The sequence below is a fragment of the Leucoraja erinacea genome, chromosome 27, assembly GCF_028641065.1.
Source record: "Leucoraja erinacea ecotype New England chromosome 27, Leri_hhj_1, whole genome shotgun sequence".
Taxonomy (NCBI): Eukaryota; Metazoa; Chordata; class Chondrichthyes; order Rajiformes; family Rajidae; genus Leucoraja; species Leucoraja erinaceus.
In genome coordinates, this window is record NC_073403.1 from 12,097,611 (window position 1) to 12,118,415 (window position 20,805).

At 40.3% G+C, this 20,805-nt stretch overlaps 1 protein-coding gene across 6 annotated transcripts in view; it reads left to right on the plus strand.

Annotated features, from left to right (window-relative positions):
- LOC129710218 (serine/threonine-protein kinase tousled-like 2) overlaps positions 1–20,805 on the plus strand; it is a 93,397-nt gene that overhangs the window by 19,252 nt on the left and 53,340 nt on the right. For 4 of the 6 annotated variants that reach the window (XM_055657041.1, XM_055657039.1, XM_055657043.1 and 1 more), the window contains exons 2-3: positions 11,742–11,827; positions 20,399–20,467. In XM_055657041.1, the coding sequence (XP_055513016.1) occupies positions 11,742–11,827; positions 20,399–20,467 (155 nt within the window). The remainder of the gene's footprint in view (positions 1–11,741; positions 11,828–20,398; positions 20,468–20,805) is intronic. The other 2 variants (XM_055657040.1, XM_055657044.1) reach the window with 1 other exon arrangement.

A 20,805-nucleotide genomic window follows, 5' to 3' on the forward strand; every position in this document is an offset into this window, starting at 1 on the left:
TGTCATCATTTCCAAAAATAATTCTGAATTATGATTCCATTTAATTAGAAGCTATAACTTTGAAACATTTTTAAAAGTTGTAAAGGAAAGTTGGTGATATTAATGGATATTAGGCAGGGTACTTTCAGGTCCTAATTATGATGATCCTAAGGTTGGATGAACATCATAAAATAGATAACATGTGACTACAATTCAAAATTAATGTGGGCAGACATATAATCAGTTATCCTGTGTGTTTTATGGCGCCACGAGGAATCCAAGATGGCTGAAATGGTCTGTTTTCAGCAAAAGTAGTTGACACGGTTTCTTTAAATAATTCCATGGATGTTCTGTTTGAGATTGTTACCTGCAGTCCTCCAATCTAGATAAACATCAGTTTAAGAAAGAACTGCAGATTAAACCGATTTACGGACCGGGTGATGGGTGGGGAGAGAAGCAGGTATATCATCACTTTTTGTTGGTTTTTTTTCTGTTTTTGTCTTATGATTTCTTTAAGTTTCTCTCATTTGTTTTTATTTACCCACTCTTCGACTACACTTATTTGGTAGTTTAGGGGTTCTATTCTTACACATTCACTTTTTATTTCATTTTCTTTTTTTCTTGCTCTTTCTCTCTTTTTCTATTTCTTCTTAGCTAAAATTAAAATTGAAGCAGTACAATAAATGTATTTTGTCATATGCCGCGGTTTATACTTTTGTACACTGCTTCTAATAAAAAAAATTAAAAAAAAAGAAAGAACTGCAGATGCTGGAAAAATCTAAGGTAGACAAAAATGCTGGAGGAACTCAGCGGGTGAGGCAGCATCTATAGAGAGAGGGAATAGGCGACGTTTCTGGTCGAGACCCTTCTGAACAAGGTTCACCCATTCCATCTCTCCAGAGGTGCTGCCTGGCCTGCTGATTTAATCCAGCATTTTGTGTCTACTTTCGATTTAAACCAGCATCTGCAGTTCTTTCCCACACATTTCCTCCACAGGTAGGGTAGAACATGGCTGATGGGTAGATTGGGAGGTGGTTTGTTTTGCCTGATGCTTACAAGGGGGTTTCTGTGTTCTCCACTGAGTTCTCAAAACCATACTGACTGCTCAGTCTTCACTTGGAGGATTTTACAGATGTTAGTGGTATTTTTCCAAAGTTTTGAGATTCAGTATTCACAGGCTTTTAGGAGGGCAAGGATTACTGGTTTCTGATCGATTATGTTTTGTTCGGTTAGAGGACCTGATCTTCAAAATACCTTTTTAATCAATCAGCCATGATGGCATATAGAATGTGTGGCAAAGTTATTTGATGAGAGGGGGCTACTAAGTTATGGGTGGCACTCCATCTTTTCCATGGTCTTGTCATGAATCTCTGCTTGCCCCTGACTGACCTTTGACAATAAAGGTCCATGTGGAGACTTGGTCCATGTGGAGACCCAAGAGATTACAGATGCTGGAATCTGGAGCATAAAGCAAATTGGTGAAGGAACCTAGCAAGTCAAGCAGCATCTGTGAAGAGAAATGGACAGACGACGTTTCGGGTTGGGACCCTTCTTCAGATTCCTTGTGTACTAATACACTGTTGGTAATTTGGTAAATCTTCACATGTAGGCTCAGTACAATGGAGAGTTAATGAGCTGCACATAATATCATGTGCACATTCTATCCTATATTAACACTAATATTTTCGAACACGGGTCTTCCATGAAAACTGAGGCAAATTTTTATCTTCAATACTAAACTTATCTATTAACAGTGTAAAGTGTCAGTTTACACATGGCACCATTAAATTGGAAACTAAAGAGAATACTTAAAAATAGCCTTGATTTAGCTGGGATGCAAGTTTCTGTTAGTCTGAAACGAACCACACCATCAGAAACTCTAAAAGATTTTGAGGGGCTCAGACAGGAAGGAAAATGACATTGAGGATATTTTTTAATATTTGAAAATATTGTGACTTCGTCCCATGGGTATAAATTATGTTCAGTGATCTTAATAAGAATACAAATATTCAGCCCCAAATTTCACATTGCAGGTCGCTAAAACTACTCTAAGCTGGAACTATGCGAAATTCTGCAAAGAAGCTGGCTCTAGTTTGTTTGACTAGGTTGTTAATTTCCTGATCATCACAGGACATCATAAATTGTTAGTCCCTTCATGATGGTGGTGTCTGGAACTGTGGTTTAAAAGTGTGATACAGTATTAATAATTAAATATGCTATGGAAAATATAGGAAATCTGTTTTTGAGCATGAAGATTGGGAGATACAAATCAGTGAATAGTTAAATTAAATAACACATTTTACAGAAGAAAGTAAATTAACATTTTTTATTTCTCACATTCATCTCCATTCAGATAAATGGATTGACATTTCCTGATTAGAAAAATAGATTGCCCATTTTAAGTTTTAGGAAATCTGTGGAGGTTTATGGTTCACTACATTAATTCAAATCGGCGTGTGATTGGGAACTTGCTGTCAGTCAGTTGTATGGAAGTTTTGGACTTTGAGTTTGCTCGAAGGGTCCCGAAATGTGCATAGTCACAAATATGTGACTATGGCTGTTCCAAGTATAACTGCTGATTTGGCAAAAACTTCAGGTCCTATTTTTCCTACTCACCTAAAGCAGATCCCTATTTTGTGTGTGTGTGTACTTTCTAGGGTCCAGTTTTAACGTACTTTCAGCCACCCATTTTTAACTTGGAGGTTTGCTCCTCGTATTTAACCAGCAGCTGTTGACTTTGCCAACAACAAGTCGGGAGACTACATTTATTTGTTTGTGATATAACCAATTATGTAATGTCAGTATGTTCTTTTTGGGGACAATTTACAGCCTGCAACTTTGTAAAAGTACAATGAGTACATTTCTGTCTGCTCTCCACCACTCCCAAAATGCAGTGTGCGTGTGGATAAGTAAAATTACCATGCAGTTTATGTTTTAACCTGCAGTTTATGTTTTGAGCACGTAACCATGTGAAAGCAATCCTACACATTCTAAGGACAATTTACATTTTTACCAAGCCAATTAACCTACAAACATGTACTTCTTGAGTGTGGGAGGAAACTGAAGATTACTGAGAAAACTCACATGGCCATGGGGAGAACATACAAACTCCATACAGACTGCACCCAAAGTCAGGATCAAACTCTGGTCTCCGGTGCTGTAGGGCAGCAACTCTACCACCGTGTTACCCTGTGATGTAGAAATGTGAAGTGTGATGTGGAAATCTGTGTGCATTAATACGAAGCAAGCTGTAAAAAATTGTCCATGTTTGCAAATGGAACACAATTTTTCAGTAAATGCATCAAAATTCCAAAATTAGGTCAACAAATACTGCGTTTAAAGATTTTGAGAGCAAGGATGTTTCATCCCAATTAATTAAATACATTTCTAGCTACAGATGGCATTTGTTCGAATATCAAAAGTTGTAAGAAATCATGATTATAGAATCATGATTTGCTAAGAATATATTGGACCCCATAACAGTAATAATAAAATAAATGTAGTTGGGATACATTTTTGCCTTTAGCTCTTTCATTATGCTAAAGTTCAAGTCTTCAGTACTTGACAAATTATTTATTTGCAATTACGGTACATGTTTAAGTTTGTGCTTCAGATTCAGTTTATTGTCTTTGACCTCCTTGCAACAGTAAACCAGATTTCTGACCTATTGGTCATTATTGCCTAGCTGAATAAAACAAATGTTAATTGTCTACATAACTGCCACACCCATTATTGATACTGATGAGCAGGGTTGAATTAATGTCAATAATGTAGCATTGTACGCCGTGATCGATACAATAAGTTTCTTGGTACTTTCTATGTTACTGGAGTTTCAAGCTGTGAAGATACATTTTCTGCAAGTTTTCCTGTCCCTGAAACATTCTTGTATTAATAATAATAAATTTTATTTAATGGGCGCCTTTCAGACATCTCAAGGACACCTTACATAGTAATCGGAATAAAAACATATAATCGGAATAAAATAAGTAATAAAGACATCACAGAGACACAAATTAAAAACAGAATTCAATCCAAAAACAGAAAATCAAAAACACAGTGTGAAGATAGAGCAGCAGCAGCCAAAGCGCGCCAGCGTCCACTCTCTCTTCACGGCAGCCATCTTGGACACAGACTTACAGGATTACAATTAGACAAAAAAATCATCCCCCCACAGTGGATAGCACTGTGGGGGAAGGCACAATGTCCAGTCCCCACCCCATGTTCACCCCAAAGTCAGGCCTATTGAAGCCACCGCAATTGCCTCTACGGAGGCCCGATGTCCCTGGCCGTTCTCACCGGGTGGTCTTGCCCCGACGTCGGGAGAGTCGGCTGCTGCTACCTGGAATGGCCGCTTCCTGGTTGGAGCCCGCGGCTGCCGAAGCCAACAAGGCCGCGCCGGTTTGGAGCTCCCAGGCTCCCGATGAAAAAGTCGGCGCCGCCTCTCTGCACTGCCGCCTCTCTGCTCCGCAGACCCGCAGCCCGGAGATGTTGCTCTCGGCGGTCCAGCTCGCCAGAGCTCCAGCGCGGTGACCCAGGCAAGGCATCGCCCGCTCTACTCCGCTCCGCTCCAGCGCTGTGCCGAGGCCGAGGTGCTGGGCGGTCCCCGCCAGGAAACGGCACTCCAAGCCCGCTGGTAGGCCACGAGGACGGGTCGACGGGCAGCCCGGAGAAAAGGCTGCCACACCGACCAGGTAGGGACCTAGAAATAAAGCTGAATTGTTTAATCCATCTTTATATCATTCATCCCCAAAAATCTATTCCACTGTTCATTCATATCATGAGATCGGATTGCTACTTGCACCTATCTTGGCTCTGTAACCTTTTAATAATACATTAGTCTTCTGTGAGAGAATGTTCCAAAGCTTTGGCATCCTCCGTAAAAGGAATTCCAAACATTGTGATTGAATAAGTTGGTTCTGAATCGGAGAACCCTGCCATCAGACTATTTATTAAATCCTTCAATTATTCATATCATTCCACAATCAAAGGAACCTGCCTCTATATTGATTTTTTTGTAGATGGTGTTCTTTAATTTACAATATATGGAAAATTCAGACTTTTCATTATCTGAGACAATGAAAGATATGGTTACTTCTGCAGCTCATTGAACAGATTTCCCAATTTGGGATTTGTCAACGCAATATAAATAATTTTGTAGTCATCTCTATTCAAATGCATTGAAGGTAGACAAAAGCTGGAGAAACTCAGTGGGTGAGGCAGCATCTATGGAGCAAAGGGATAGACGATGTTTCGGGTCGAGACCCTTCTTCAGACTGATTCAAATGCATTGTTTCCTTTGTGGGCCCATTGGGAATTCCTGGCTTTATGCTACCTCCATTGTCAACTCTCAGGGCCCACAAAGTTTTTTCTTGTGAGGTGTCGAATTGAGTTTCAGCCACTGAGAATGTTTGAGGTTATATTTGTGTGTGAGGATGTTCAGCAGATTTGGCAAAATTGCAAAATTAATGCAAAAAATGAGACTGGCAGAACATGGAATATAGAAAAAACAATAGTAATGATCACAAGGAGCAAATTGACCTAAGTATAAATTTGTTTGTATTTTGTTCAAATGAAACGTGTTTAGTGTTTTTGTACAAGGTGAAAGTTCTTAAAATATGTGGCTGAAACCTGTGTTCCTCAAGGAGAAGAATACATATTCTTCAAGCAGAAAAATGCAGCCTTTTGAAGAAGGGTCCAGGCCCGAAACATCACCTATCCATGTCTTCCAGAGATGGTGCCTGACCTGCTGATTTACTCCTGCACTTTGATTTTTTTTAATTCGTCAAAATTCTGACGTGGGTTAACATTCCCCCAAACTTTGGCCTACAACTGTGGTCAGTTGTTTACTAACTTGAATTGGCTCCTGAATTGTACATTCCAGTTTTTGAATACCTGTTTCAGATTATTTGTATACCCTGTTCTTCCCATCTGCAATCATTTACAGACCTACAATCATTTGGGCTATCTGCAATCACCAGTGTGGAAGGATTTTGTATTTGTTCCTTTTGTAAGCTGTTCTTTTGTTTGCTACGTATTCAGGAGCCAAAGGTGTAATCGCTCGAATTCTGTCCATATAGACAATCAAAATGCTCCATCTTTCCACCTATAAAACATTTCTTAAAATGTTGCTCTGGCCAAATATTTATATTCCTTGTGCAATGAAAGATGTTAGAATTAAAGCTCAAGCATGCATGCTTGAGCATTTGCAGTGATGGAGCTGTGAATTATTAGCTCCAATAAAGAGGTGAAATATTATGAAATATAAATGAAAATCCTTTCATCTTGGCCCAGAGTGCAGGTTGTTTGTAGGCCTTCACATCGACTGTTGACCAGCTGTTTGGGCATGGAAAAATTCTAGACCAGCCTGTTGATGCAATACGTTTTCTAGCAGCAGTCACAATGGAAATTTTGCCTACATTTTCTTTTGTCTTGCCTGACTTCGAGGCTAGATGTAGTAATGCATCTTATCCATCTGAAATTTGTTTATTGGTTTGCCTCTGGACAATGTATTTATAAACTAAGTACAATTTTCATTCAGATTTCATTCCTGGACAGCACTGTAGCTGATTGCGAGCTGTGTTGTAGGTTTGGCTAATAGTTAATTTTGTTCTCATCAGGTCTCTACCATTTATACTTTTTCCTGATATCTTGTGTGCTGAGATTAAAATGACTAAATTTTTTTGTTTAAAATTGCACAACACATACCTCAAGTATTGGAGAAAGTAGTTCATTCTGTAAGGCTTTCAGATGTTTAAAGGCTTGATAATGTGTTTACATTTGTGGGTTTATTAAATGGAATTGTAAGCAAATCTAATTTTAGCAGGAGTAAAGACCAAGTCTATAATCAAATTAAAGGAGTAAATTCAAAAATCAGATATAATTAATTTAATGTTTCTCTTTGAGCAATGTAAACACCTCCATTACCTTTGGGAGATGCTAGTCTTTCCAGTAGCTATCATTTTGGTCTTTTTTTTTTATAAAGCAAAATAAACGGGGAAATCTGTCATGAGGGACTGAGTTAATAACTTCAAATGTAATTGGGCAACAATCAATAACTTTGCCCTGCTGGGTCTGAAGCTGTGCCGTTTCTTATACTTGAGATTTTTGTATTTTTATTGCCATTGAATATTGTTTTTGGTACAAATATAATTTTGTTTTTTTTATTAAACCAAGACTTGCCAGCAGCGAGAGAGAAATGTCTTTTTAGTATGTGTTTTCCGCCCTCAGTGGTCATCACGTTGCTAAGATCAGATCAAAATTGCATACAATGTGCAATAAAAAAGAATTGGAGATGTTAGTTTGTACCAAAGATAGACACAAAATGCAGAGTAACTCAGCGGGTCAGGCAGCATCACTGGAGAAAATGTATAGGTGACTTTGGGCAGGGACCCTTCAGACTGATTGCAGGGTGGTGAGGGAATGGAAGCAAGAATAAACTAGGATAAATCAGTGCTGGCAACAGATGACCTGGGGCAGGTAGGTTCCCTGTTCTCTGCTTGAGGCCATTTTATGTTGCCGTAAGAATGTTGGTACATGTTGGCTTCATCCCAATTTTCTTTACTGATCTCTTCCAGCGATCACTGAATATGTTTTTGCTTGCGTAAGTAGGCACACATTAAGATTGTAGATGAGCAGCTTGTAGCACAGTTGCCGTGATTTAACTGACATCAGAGTGTTCGCTTTTAAGGTCACAGCTCAAACAATTCCATGGAGTGATATCATTAGACATGGTGTAATTGCAGCTGCCTGTGAATTCCCAAGTCAGTCAGTGGGGGACTGTAACTATAAATTTGAGATTATGGGTTCATGACTTTTTTATTTCAACACAAAATTGTACCTGCAGATGTGTGATTAGCCATTCAGCAAATTTCAATATAAATTTCTTGTTAGTATAACATTTAACATTTGTTCCTCGCACACAACTTGTTCTGAATTTTTCTGGCACTGAATTTAGCAATCCATCATAGGATCTTGAGACTTATCATCAAACTGTCCTACTAAAACCATTTACTTACTGAAACTTCCTACAGAGCAAAGATAATTTGTGATTCTGAAACTTCTTCTTTGTGTAAGGAAAGATTTCATCCATTCAGTTGGTGTTTTTAATTTATCCCATGGTTCCCACTTTGTCCTGGATCCCAGTCTCTCATCCAATCTCTTTCCAGTTCCCTTTTCCCCAGCAGTGATTGTCTCATTTGCTATTTTCATTAGACTTTTTCCTATAGTTTGCAGCCCATCCAATTTGGTTTGCTGGTCACCATACTAGTTGATATTGAATAACTGTACACTTATTTAGATTTTCTGTTCTTCCTAATTGTCAGTATTCCTTCAAATAGGCATCCTCAATTGCTCCATCTGTCCCTTCATGTGATATCCAACTTCTTTTCTGTTTTCTCTTGCAAATTTTGGTGTCCATTTCTTAGTTTTGTGACAAATTTTCCAACAGATCTCTATGTCAATGTTTATAAACAGCTGGACTAAGAATCATGGTTTGCAAATTCAAATTCCAACATGGCAATATGAAAAATATCATATGCCTGTAGTTGAAAAAGTTGGATTGTTACGTTGGTGCATGAGAAGGTCTTGTGGTGTTTATCTTACCCGTGTGCTCCATCATAATAAGTGCCCATTTCCATTTTCACCTCTAACTTGCACCTCATTAACCCTCACTCTGCCTCTTAATTGAGCAGATGGATATGCTTTATGATTGTTGGGTTGGGAGGTGCTGCTCGGGTTGCACAATGTGCAATCCCTTTTGCTTAATTTGGTACTTATTGCCTCTTTTGCTTTTTGCCTTTGTGTTCCACATGCTGTTTCTAATAAGGACTGATTACCTGCTCTTGTCTCCTGTATTGTAGTATCTCCCTGTAAGTAATTGGATCCATCTTCAATTAACACATGCTTGATTAACTTTATCAGGGTTTTCTTTTGTGCTTCGAGTCCCAAGCCTCTAAATAGATTGAAATGGTTTGAAAAGAGAAATTAGGAGATAACGGCATTTTTCCTCCACAGTTTTCTGTGAAGAATTTGAGGAGAGAGAAACGTAAAAGCTTAAATAACCATCTTCTGCGAACTAACCAAGAAGTCAAAAAAGAAGAAATAATGTTAGTGTAATTAGTAAATCGAGATTTATTTTACTTTATAAAATTGTGGGAAAGCTGACATTTCAGGAAACCCTTTGGAATCATTACTACTTGCATATGTGGTTGGCCATATTATTTGCATTGCTTACATCCATCTGAATTTTACAGTGGACTGTCAAATCGAGAATGGTGTGCTTTAACTTGGCGCTTTCTCTGTTCTCTATTCCAAATTTGGCTCCAAAACAGTGGTACAATATTTAATTTGTTCGATGGAAAGTATTTCAGTACTTTCATCTGGGACCAATGGCCTTCTTAGCAGTTTTTATTTTGGGTCCTGCAAAATCTCTTGGCCACAGACTTTATTAAAACCTTGCTCTGAAAATAGCTACAAGACCTGAATAACAATGAGATGATTAACTTTATTTGACGTCAGGGTAACATTTGAACTAGTGGTATGGAGCCCAAGCAAAACTAAAGTTGAAAGCTCTCCAATATCTGAAGTCATACCTAGTTGACAAGTATGTGGTTATTTAAGGCAAGTTAATACTATTCCAAGCCAATAATGCTGGGGTTCACCAGGTGGTACCCTAGGTTCAACTATCTTCAGTTGTTCCCGTCAGTTATTAACTTTCTATTATAATATAAAAAATGGGTTGTTCACTATTATGATGATCAGTTCTGTGGCTGTATGCAGCTAAAACTGAAGTACTTTGGGCTCAAGTCAATAGCCACAGTCAAAATCTCCATGCGTAACAATCTCTCCTTGGCTTTCAATTACTTTCTTCCCATATCTCTCGCCATCAGAGCACTGATGGTCATTATTGAATTCCATCAACCATTCCTCCATCCAGATCCAGATCCTGCTGCAATCTTTCACAACCATCTTCACTATCTGCAAAACCGCTCACTTTTGTATCATCAGCAAACTTGCAAATCTTGCCCTGAATGTTTTCTTTCAAATCATTGATGTAGATGACAAAACGGAAACGGGCCCAGTACCAAACCTTGCCCATCTAAATGCCTGTATAACCTTTACCTCAGAATACTACCAGCTACACAACATACACACAAACAGGAGCGTGTCAATGAATGGGTGTGATTTAGCTCCTAATTTCACAGTTCCTTGCCACCACCAACATAGCACTAGTTAGGAATGTGTTGGAATGCCAGACAAATATAGTTCCAACCAGATTCGAGAAACTCGTACCTTCCAGGACAACACAGCCAGATTTTGATTGGGCTTGCAACCAGCACCCTGAACTCAGTCCCTCCACTGCTAATGCAATGCAACTGCATTGTGTACAATTTACAGGATGCACTATAGCAATTTGCTAATGCAAAACAATCTATGATTTTTATTATATTCAACATGGCACTCTCTTATACTCCTATTCTAAGAGTGTTTAAGAGAGCTTGGATAAATTCTCATCCAAATGACACAAAACAAAGGCCTGCATTACATAAATCCTCTGCATTTTAATGATGATCTTTATTATCGTAATGAGTTATCCTCCGTGTCCAAATCATGAGTGTCATGCTTAACTATCCTCGTCTTCTTTCCTCGGTCTAATAGGATTTGTTTTCCTGTCCTACCATTCCTTCTGGTGCTGTTCCGATCTTTTCCCATCCACCTATTTCTACTTTAGGTGCCTTTAGCCACTGTTACTAATCTTTCAGCTGCAGCTCAGCCCAGAAGAGCCCTGATTCATCAGCTGATGGAGAATAAGGTCTTGTCAGTGATCTAACCTCTTGGATTTTCTTTATGTCTGGAGTCAATGATGGGAATGCCAGAGCTACTTTAGACTTTACAACTGCTCTGCCACTTTTCTTCTACCAGCAGCGGTGGAGTCTTGGATGTGAGATGAAAGCTGTCATTCTGTGGGCATGACTGGGTCAGGCTGTGTGTCTAGGCTTGTGAATCAGCTCTCCCATTTAAATGTTCATAAAGGGAACCTTGCTGGATGTGGCTTTGCTATACCTGGGTTGACAGAATCATTCTTCTTGTATTGACGTGTTTTATCTATTTGAAGCTTTTGAGTTGTGCGTTAAGCCTTTGTGGGAAATATTACTGTGTCGGGTTACATTGGTTTGGCCTCGCGTAACCTGAATCGTTTGTAAGTTGAGGGTAGCCCGCTTCCCTACGTTTTAAAAACCCATCTGATTCATTAAGTCCATTTATGCCAATGTTGTCATTTCATAGTTACTTTTAACTGATGCTGGTTTACATTTCAGATTGTTTAATTATATGTATATAAATGTCCAAGCTGCTGGTTTGAAATGTGGGAATAATTAGACTGGGAATAATTAATTCAGTATGTTGACCATTGCCCTTATTTTGAATTTGTTTTGATGTTATGTAATTTAGGGAAAAAAATGATAGTAGTTGAGACCTGACTTTTTGCACTGTTCACTGATTACCTGAAAGGTGTAAAGGTGAGGTGTTGGGCCTGAAACGGGTGCAAAGATGTTATAAGGTGTTAACATGTTTATTTGCATACAGAAGCAATTTTTATTATGCCACTAATGTGATGATGAGAGCTGACTGAGGAATGACTGTTTTAAAGAAGTGAGCACCTGCAAAGTTTTGACTATAATGTTTATTCCTATTTATGTAGCCATTTTGACATTACGTGCTTTCCATAAGACTATATCAACTAAATTGTGTTCATTCCTTTTCAGTAGAAATGATGGAAGAATTGCACAGTCTCGACCCGAGGCGGCAGGAGCTGCTTGAAGCAAGGTTTACAGGGGTGGGAGTCACTAAAGTAAGAAACAGTAGCCACCTTTTGAAATTTTGATCAATGCTATATTTATCTTGAAGAACAATTTAGAAAATGGGAAAATGTCTTTAGAAACGGGAATAGTCCCCGAGGATTGGCGTACCGCGGATGTTTTTCCATTGTTTAAAAAGGTTCTAAGAGTAAACCTAGCAATTATAGACCTGTTAGTTTGACTTCAGTGGTGGGCAAATTAATGGAAAAGATACTTAGAGATAATATATATAAGCATCTAGATAAACAGGGTCTGATTAGGAACAGTCAACATGGATTTGTGCCTGGAAGGTCATGTTTGACTAATCTTCTTGAATTTTTTGAAGAGGTTACTAGGGAAATTGACGAGGGTAAAGCAGTGGATGTTGTCTATATGGACTTTAGTAAGGCCTTTGACAAGGTTCCTCATGGAAGGTTGGTTAAGAAGGTTCAACTGTTGGGTATAAATGCAGGAAAAGCAAGATGGATTCAACAGTGGCTGAATGGGAGAAGCCAGAGGGTAATGGTGGATGGCTGTTTATCGGGTTGGAGGCAGGTGACTTGTGGGGTGCCTCAGGGATCTGTGTTGGGTCCTTTGTTGTTTGTCATGTACATCAATGATCTGGATGAAGGTGTGGTAAATTGGATTAGTAAGTATGCAGATGATACCAAGATAGGGGGTGTTGTGGATAATGAAGAGGATTTCCAAAGTCTACAGAGTGATTTAGGCCATTTGGAAAAATGGGCTGAAAGATGGCAGATGGAGTTTAATGCTGATAAATGTGAGGTGCTACACCTTGGCAGGACAAATCAAAATAGGACGTACATGGTAAATAGTAGGGAATTGAAGAATACAGTTGAACAGAGGGATCTGGGTATAACCGTGCATAGTTCCTTGAAGGTGGAATCTCGTATAGATAGGGTGGTAAAGAAAGCTTTTGGTATGTTAACCTTTATAAATCAGAGCATTGAGTATAGAAGCTGGGATGTAATGTTAAAATTGTACAAGGCATTGGTGAGACCAAATCTGGAGTATGGTGTACAATTTTGGTCGCCCAATTATAGGAAGGGTGTCAACAAAATAGAGAGAGTACAGAGGAGATTTACTAGAATGGTGCCTGGGTTTCAACAACTAAGTTACAGAGAAAGGTTGAATAAGTTAGGTCTTTATTCTCTGGAGCGCAGAAGGTTAAGGGGGGACCTGATAGAGGTCTTTAAAATGATGAGAGGAATAGACAGAGTTGATGTGGACAAGCTTTTCCCTTTGAGAATAGAGAAGATTCAAACAAGAGGACATGACTTCAGAATTAAGGGACAGAAGTTTAGGGGTAATATGAGGGGGAACTTCTTTACTCAGAGAGTGGTAGCGGTGTGGAATGAGCTTCCAGTGGAAGTGGTGGAGGCAGGTTCATTGGTATCATTTAAAAATAAATTGGAGAGGCATATGGATGAGAAGGGAATGGAGGGTTATGGTATGAGTGCAGGCAGGTGGGACTAAGGGGAAAAAAATTTGTTCGGCACGGACTTGTAGGGCCGAGATGGCCTGTTTCCGTGCTGTAATTGTTATATGGGTTGAATGCCTGGACTTAGACAGGTTGGGAGAGTGGGCAGAGAAGTGGCAGATGGAATATAGTGTAGCAAAGTGTGGAGTCATGCTTTGTGGTAGTAGGAATAACGGCATAGACTATTTTCGAAATGGGGAGAGAATCCATAAATCAGAGGTGTAAAGGGACTTGGGTGTGCTGGTGCAGGATTCCCCAAAAGTTAATCTGCAAGTCGAATTGGTAGTAGAGAAAGCAAACTCAATGCTAGCATTTATTTCAAGAGGGCTTGTATACAAAAACGGGGATGTAATGCTGAGGCTCGATAAAGCACTGGTAAGGCCGCATTTGGAATATTGTGACCAGTTGTGGGCACCATATCTGAGGAAGGATGTGCTAGCTCTGGAGAGGGTCCAGAGGAGGTTACAAGAAAGTATCGAGTATCCCAGGAATGAGTAGGTTAACCTATGATGAACATTTGTCAGCACTGGACCTGTACTCGCTGGAGTTTGGAAGAATGGGGGGGGGGGGGCTCATTGAAACATACAAACATACAGATTAGTGATAGGCTTGAATAGAGTGGATGTGGAGAGGATATTTCCACTAGTGGGAGAATCTAGGACTAGAGGTCATAGCCTCAGAATTAAAGGACATTCTTTTAGGAAGGAGATGAGGATACATTTCTTTAGTCAGGGTGGTGAATCTGTGGAATTCTTATTACAGAAGGCTGTGAAGGTCGTCAGTGGATATTTTTAAGGCAGAGATAGATTCCTCATTAGTACCGGTGTCGGAGGTTATGGGGGGTATGGGGTTAGGAGGGAGAGATAGATCAGCCATGATTGAATGACGGATGGGCCGAATGGCTTAATTCTACTATAACCTTATGACTTAAGATAAAGTTTTATTTTTATTTTTTGCCCGGAGGGGCTGGTTAGTCTTGTACTTAAGTTTACCTCTGGACAATTCTAATTCTGACAAAGTTTCAATGCAGAACTTCATTATAGGCCCCCAGTATGCACCAGGTGTTGGATGAGAAATTTCTATCTATTTCCAAGCCAGGACAGTGTGGGACTTTTAGGGGACCTTGCAGATTGTGATGCACCTATGTGCTTGCGATTCTTTGGTTTGGCGAGATCCTGTTAAAATAACTTTGGTGAGCTGCAGTTTGAAATAGTTTATTGATCGTGGCCACAGTGTGCTGATGATTTGGACTGTGAGTGTTTAGGTAATGGAAGTGATCTAATTTAGCTGATTGCGGTATCCAATAAGGAAACGTCCAATTTCTCATCTCATGCAATAAACTCCATCTCTCACTCAATCCAGGCTGTCTGGAAAGTTCCTATTCATGTGTTATCCCTCACATTCCTAATGTTGGCATTGTGAAATAGGTTCTGCAACGCTGCTTGGTTATACCACATTTAGTGGAGGAATTTAATAGCATAGCCCAAGGAGGCTGTTGGCAATAACACTATTGAACGGCTAATGTTAAATTTCTCCATGCCAAAATCAAAATGAATGCATGAGTCATCCAGTATAGCAGGCTCTATCTGTTTAAATGTGCAATGACTGCAGTGTTTGAATATTTTTAAGGCAGAAGTAGATTTTTGATCAGCAAGGGTGAGAGGTTACTGCGAGTAGTGTTGAATGCCAAAGTCATGTTGCAGTCAGAAAGACCATGATCTCGATACATTGTGGAGTATGCTTGAGGGGGCAAGTGCTCCTAATTCATGTTTGTATTTAAGAAATTATGCTTATGAACATGGATCCTCATTGGCAGTGCTCAATGACTTTCGCAGAGTTCCCATTTTGAATGGTCTTGCATTCCAGCGGGGTTGTTGTGGGACTCGCTACTCGCTGGAGTTTTGAAGGTTGAGGAGGGACCTCATTGAAACTTACAGAATAATGAAAGGCATAGATAGAGTGGATGTGGACAGGATGTTTCCACTGGTTGGAAAGTCTAGGACTAGGAAGTTAATCTGTGGAACTCATTGCCACAGAGGGCTGTGGAGGCTAAGTCAGTGGATATTTTTAAGGCAGTGATAGACAAATTTGTGATTAGAACAGTTGTCAAGGCTTATGGGGAGAAGGCAGGAAAATGGTATTAGGAGGCAGAGATCAGATTGTATGGCGGAGTAGACTCGATGGGCTGAATGGCCTCATTCTACTCCTACAACATGAATTTGATCGGAACTGTGGGTAGGAGTAAGAAAGGCCTGAATTGCAGTCAGTTGCATGTTTTCTTTTCTTGCTGATGGATATTCCTGAAGTACAGAATTATTTATTACTTAATACTGTGACTCTCCTGTCCATCTTCTGAAATGTAGCAGTGTCCGGGTTCTTTGTTTAAGAAAAGGAATTGTGGAAAGAAGGCAGTGGATTAGTTATATCTAATCTGGTTTTGATTCTGAATCCATAAACTGTTGCTTATAAAGTTAGTAGTTTTATAAGCAACAGCTATCCCAAGTTTTAAAAAGTCACTCACACAGGATACTTCCACTCAATATGAACTATCACTGACAGTGACTGACGTGAAAATTACTCCATCATCTCTAGCCAGGAAACTTGAATGCTTTGGCATTGTCATTGTTGCCCAGAGTGACACATGAAGAGCGCAACATGGTGAAATATTTTCATGTAGTCTTTGTAGATTGTTATCAGAGATGAGTTGGTCTAGCATTTAGAAAGACCAAAGAGATGTTTGTTGACTTTGGGAAGGGAAAACCAAGGAATCAGTTACCTGTCGTCTTTGACAGGGAAATGGTGGAGAGAGTTAACAGCTTCAGGTTCCTGGGTATACACATCTCTGATCTGTCTTGGACCCAGCACATTGAAATCACAAAGAAAGCACATCAATGGGTCTAATTCTCAGAAGTTTGAAATTCAGCATGTCACTGAATGTTCAACTGAATTTCTACAAATGTGTGGTGGAAAGGGTACTGACGGGGTGCATTGCAGCCTGGTTTGGAAATATGAACACTCAGGAATGAAGGAGGCTGCAGAAGGTGGTAGACATTGCCTGGTGTATCATGGGTACTGACCTCCCCACCATCGCAGGAATCTACAGGAAGCACACCTTAAGAAGTTAGCAACTATCATCAAAGACTATCATCTTGCTGCTACCATCAGGAAGAAATTTTTGGAGCCCAAATCTATTACATCCAGGTTCAAGATCAGTTTTCTCCCATCAGGTTCTTGAACCACTCTGCACAACGCTAACCACAATATCACCTCTGCATTGAAACACTGCAGATTTTGAATTACTATGAGTGCTCTATACACACATAACTGCAGATGCTGGTTTACGAAATGGACCCACCACTAGAGTAACTGTAAGTTAGGCAGCATCTCTGGAGATCAGCGTAGGTGATTCTTGGGTTGGGAGCCTTCAGACTGATTGATTGTGGAAGGGGGGGAGAATGCTGGAAGAGTTACGAGGAGGGGGACAAATTTAGACAAATGGATAGAGCGGAGGGGGGGTGGGGGGGGGGTTGATTGGTATATGGATAAACAAAGCCCATAGATGGGAAGAAGGCAAAAGGCTTTGAGAATGGAGAAGATTTGCAAAATATGAAGCCGGAGGAAGAAATATAGGGGAATAGGGATAAAATGGATAGTAGCAGAAATGTGTGTGTGGGGTGTTGTTGGTAGGTTAACTAAAATTGGAGCACTCAGTATTAATTCTGCTGGGTTGTAGAAAACCTGCACTGCCGTTCAATATGGTCATGGCTGATCATCTAAAATCAGTACCCCATTCCTGTTTTTTCCCCATATCCCTTGCCGGAAATAGCAGAGGACCGCGGGTCAAAGGAGTTGGAGGAATTGAGTGAAATCCAGGTTAGTCGGGAAGTGGTGTTGGGTAAATTGAATGAATTAAAGGCCGATAAATCCCCAGGGCCAGATAGGCTGCATCCCAGAGTACTTAAGGAAGTAGCTCCAGAAATAGTGGATGCATTAGTAATAATCTTTCAAAACTCTTTAGATTCTGGAGTAGTTCCAGAGGATTGGCGGGTAGCAAACGTAACCCCACTTTTTAAGAAGGGAGGGAGAGAGAAAACGGGGAATTACAGACAAGTTAGTCTAACATCGGTAGTGGGGAAACTGCTAGAGTCAGTTATTAAATGTGGGATAGCAGCACATTTGGAAAGTGGTGAAATCATTGGACAAAGTCATGTCTGACGAATCTTATAGAATTTTTCGAGGATGTAACTAGTAGCGTGGATAGGGGAGAACCAGTGGATGTGGTGTATCTGGACTTCCAGAAGGCTTTCGACAAGGTCCCACATAAGAAATTAGTATACAAACTTAAAGCACACGGCATTGGGGGTTCAGTATTGATGTGGATAGAGAACTGGCTGGCAAACAGGAAGCAAAGAGTAGGAGTAAACGGGTCCTTTTCACAATGGCAGGCAGTGACTAGTGGGGTTCCGCAAGGCTCAATGCTGGGACCCCAGCTATTTACAATATATATTAATGATCTGGATGAGGGAATTGAATGCAACATCTCCAAGTTTGCGGATGACACTAAGATGGGGGGCAGTGTTAGCTGTGAGGAGGATGCTAGGAGACTGCAAGGTGACTTGGATAGGCTGGGTGAGTGGGCAAATGTTTGGCAGATGCAGTATAATGTAGATAAATGTGAGGTTATCCATTTTGGTGGCAAAAACAGGAAAACAGACTATTATCAAAATGGTGGCCGATTAGGAAAAGGGGAGATGCAGCGAGACCTGGGTGTCATGGTACACCAGTCATTGAAAGTAGGCATGCAGGTGCAGCAGGCAGTGAAGAAAGCGAATGGTATGTTAGCTTTCATAGCAAAATGATTTGAGTATAGAAGCAGGGAGGTTCTACTGCAGTTGTACAGGGTCTTGGTGAGACCACACCTGGAGTATTGCGTACAGTTTTGGTCTCCAAATCTGAGGAAGGACATTATTGCCATAGAGGGAGTGCAGAGAAGGTTCACCAGACTGATTCCTGGGATGTCAGGACTGTCTTATGAAGAAAGACTGGATAGACTTGGTTTATACTCTCTAGAAGTTAGGAGATTGAGAGGGGATCTTATAGAAACTTACAAAATTCTTAAGGGGTTGGACAGGCTAGATGCAGGAAGACTGCTCCCGATGTTGGGGAAGTCCAGGACAAGGGGTCACAGCTTAAGGATAAGGGGGAAATCCTTTAAAACCGAGATGAGAAGAACTTTTTTCACACAGAGAGTGGTGAATCTCTGGAACTCTCTGCCACAGAGGGTAGTCAAGGCAAGTTCATTGGCTATATTTAAGAGGGAGTTAGATGTGGCCCTTGTGGCTAAGGGGATCAGAGGGTATGGAGAGAAGGCAGGTAAGGGATACTGAGTTGGATGATCAGCCATGATCATATTGAATGGCGGTGCACGCTCGAAGGGCCGAATGGCCTACTCCTGCACCTAATTTGTATGTTTCTATGTTTCTCCAGTTTGCATATGTATGGCCTCCTCTGGTAATGGAGGAGGCCCAGGTTAGAATGGGAGTTAAAATGGTTAGCGACTGGGAGCTGCAGCAGGCTTTGTGGACTGTGCGCGTGCTTGGCGGAAAGGTCCCCTAGTCTGCGCTTGGTTTTGTTGATTGTAAAGGAGGCCACATCAGGACCACCAAATGCAGTAGATGAGGTTAGAGGGTGGGCATTTAAACCTTAGTCACACTTAGAAGGACTGCTGGGGTCCCTGCGTGGATTTGTGGATGGAGGTATAGGGCTAGGCATTACATCTCCTGTGGTTGCACATCACCGTGATTGCTCTACTTTTATTTTACCTTTTCGGTTTTTGTACGATCGTGACTAGTTTACTAAGTATAACTGATAATTATTGTATATTCAATTTTGTTGCTGCGTCTAATGTACTTGTGAAAGCCACAGCAAGTAAGAATTTCATTGTTCTGTTCATTTCTGGTGCTTATGACAAATGGTCTTGACTTCACTTTCATTGACAACAGATATCCACGTTTCATTACCATTTAATGATCCACCACTATTCGCAAGAGGATATAATTGCAGACCTTGAAGATAATCTAATTGATTGTGCCTAGCTTTCAATAGCATGCTCTTTCTGCAGCTTAATACATACGTTGTCCCATGTTGCTTTGCGGATAAGGATTCATTTTGAGGTCTGCCTCGTGTTGTTTCAAGCATATAGTCACAAATACAGGTCTAGGGTTGGTTCATGATAATGTGTCAACAACTGGCATGAAGTTACAGATTGGGGTTGAATAGAATTCAACTAATGATGTTGTGCTGTTGACTTGATAAATTTATGCTGTATCATTCCTGTTGTTGGGGTGGGCTCCGCTATAGTATCTTTGGTGTTAAGCTCCTCGGTAGTGTGAAGTGGTGCTGTGAAACTGGAGAGTCTCCCACATAGGTAAAGGTACATACATTAAGAGGGATTGGTATCCCTAGCATTAATTCCCTGGATTCTGAGGGGTCTCATGGCAACATATCAAAATGAGGAAAACATACTAAATATCACGTACTACCTTCATCTGATGAACCAGTATTCCTACGTGTTGAACATAACTTAGTCGGAGTTGTAAAGAAGATTCCATGGATCCCGCATGTAGAGACATGCTTTTGTTTCCACGCGCACTGTAATCTTCATTATATCACCGCCATTGTAATGAGGTGATGTGTTGTAACATGTATACTGGTGAGGATGAGTTAAAGTAGATCTTCCCCTCGACTTGGTTCCGTCAACACCCATCTGCATGCTCAGTTAGATGGTTCTATTGTTCAGGTCCTGACCAGGTTCTTCAGTAGCGTGGTTATCTAAAATAATTATTGGTAAGTCTTTCTAAAAATGATGTCTTGAATAGTCATTAGTACAAATTTGAAGGGCCTTTAGTTAATTTTCCTGAACTAAATATATTCCATTCTAGGGCATTGGAGTTAATATTTGTTATGAACAAGGTGAATTTGCAACAGATAATCATTGTAATATTAGTGTTTAATATTAGATGCATATTTAATAATGATGATTAAAGGATTGGGGGAGAAAAATCAGCGCTCTTTTCTTTTGTAGATACCAGTAAATGAGTCGTCCAACCAAAGCTTGTGTAGCTTGGGATCGCTAAGTGACAAGGAATCAGAGGTCAGTATTTGTACACTGTGGATGCATCATGGATGTATTGATTTGTATGTACGAGACAAGCAAAAGTTACATCATCTTTGGGACTCGTATTCTTGTCAACCTCCAAGATCACATTGAACTGACAAGTTGCCAAAGAAAACAGCATGTTTCTTGGACACAAATTCAAATTTAAATGGTAATTCCTTCCACCCCAGTGTGATGCTGAAGTCTCCTGCTTTAAAAATTTTTAATAAACTTGTTTGAGTACGTTCAAATCCCAACGTGCAAGGATATCTGTATGGTGGCTGTGGATTGCAGCTGATATCTGGAGCCCCCTTTTAGTCCTGTGCGGCATCTTT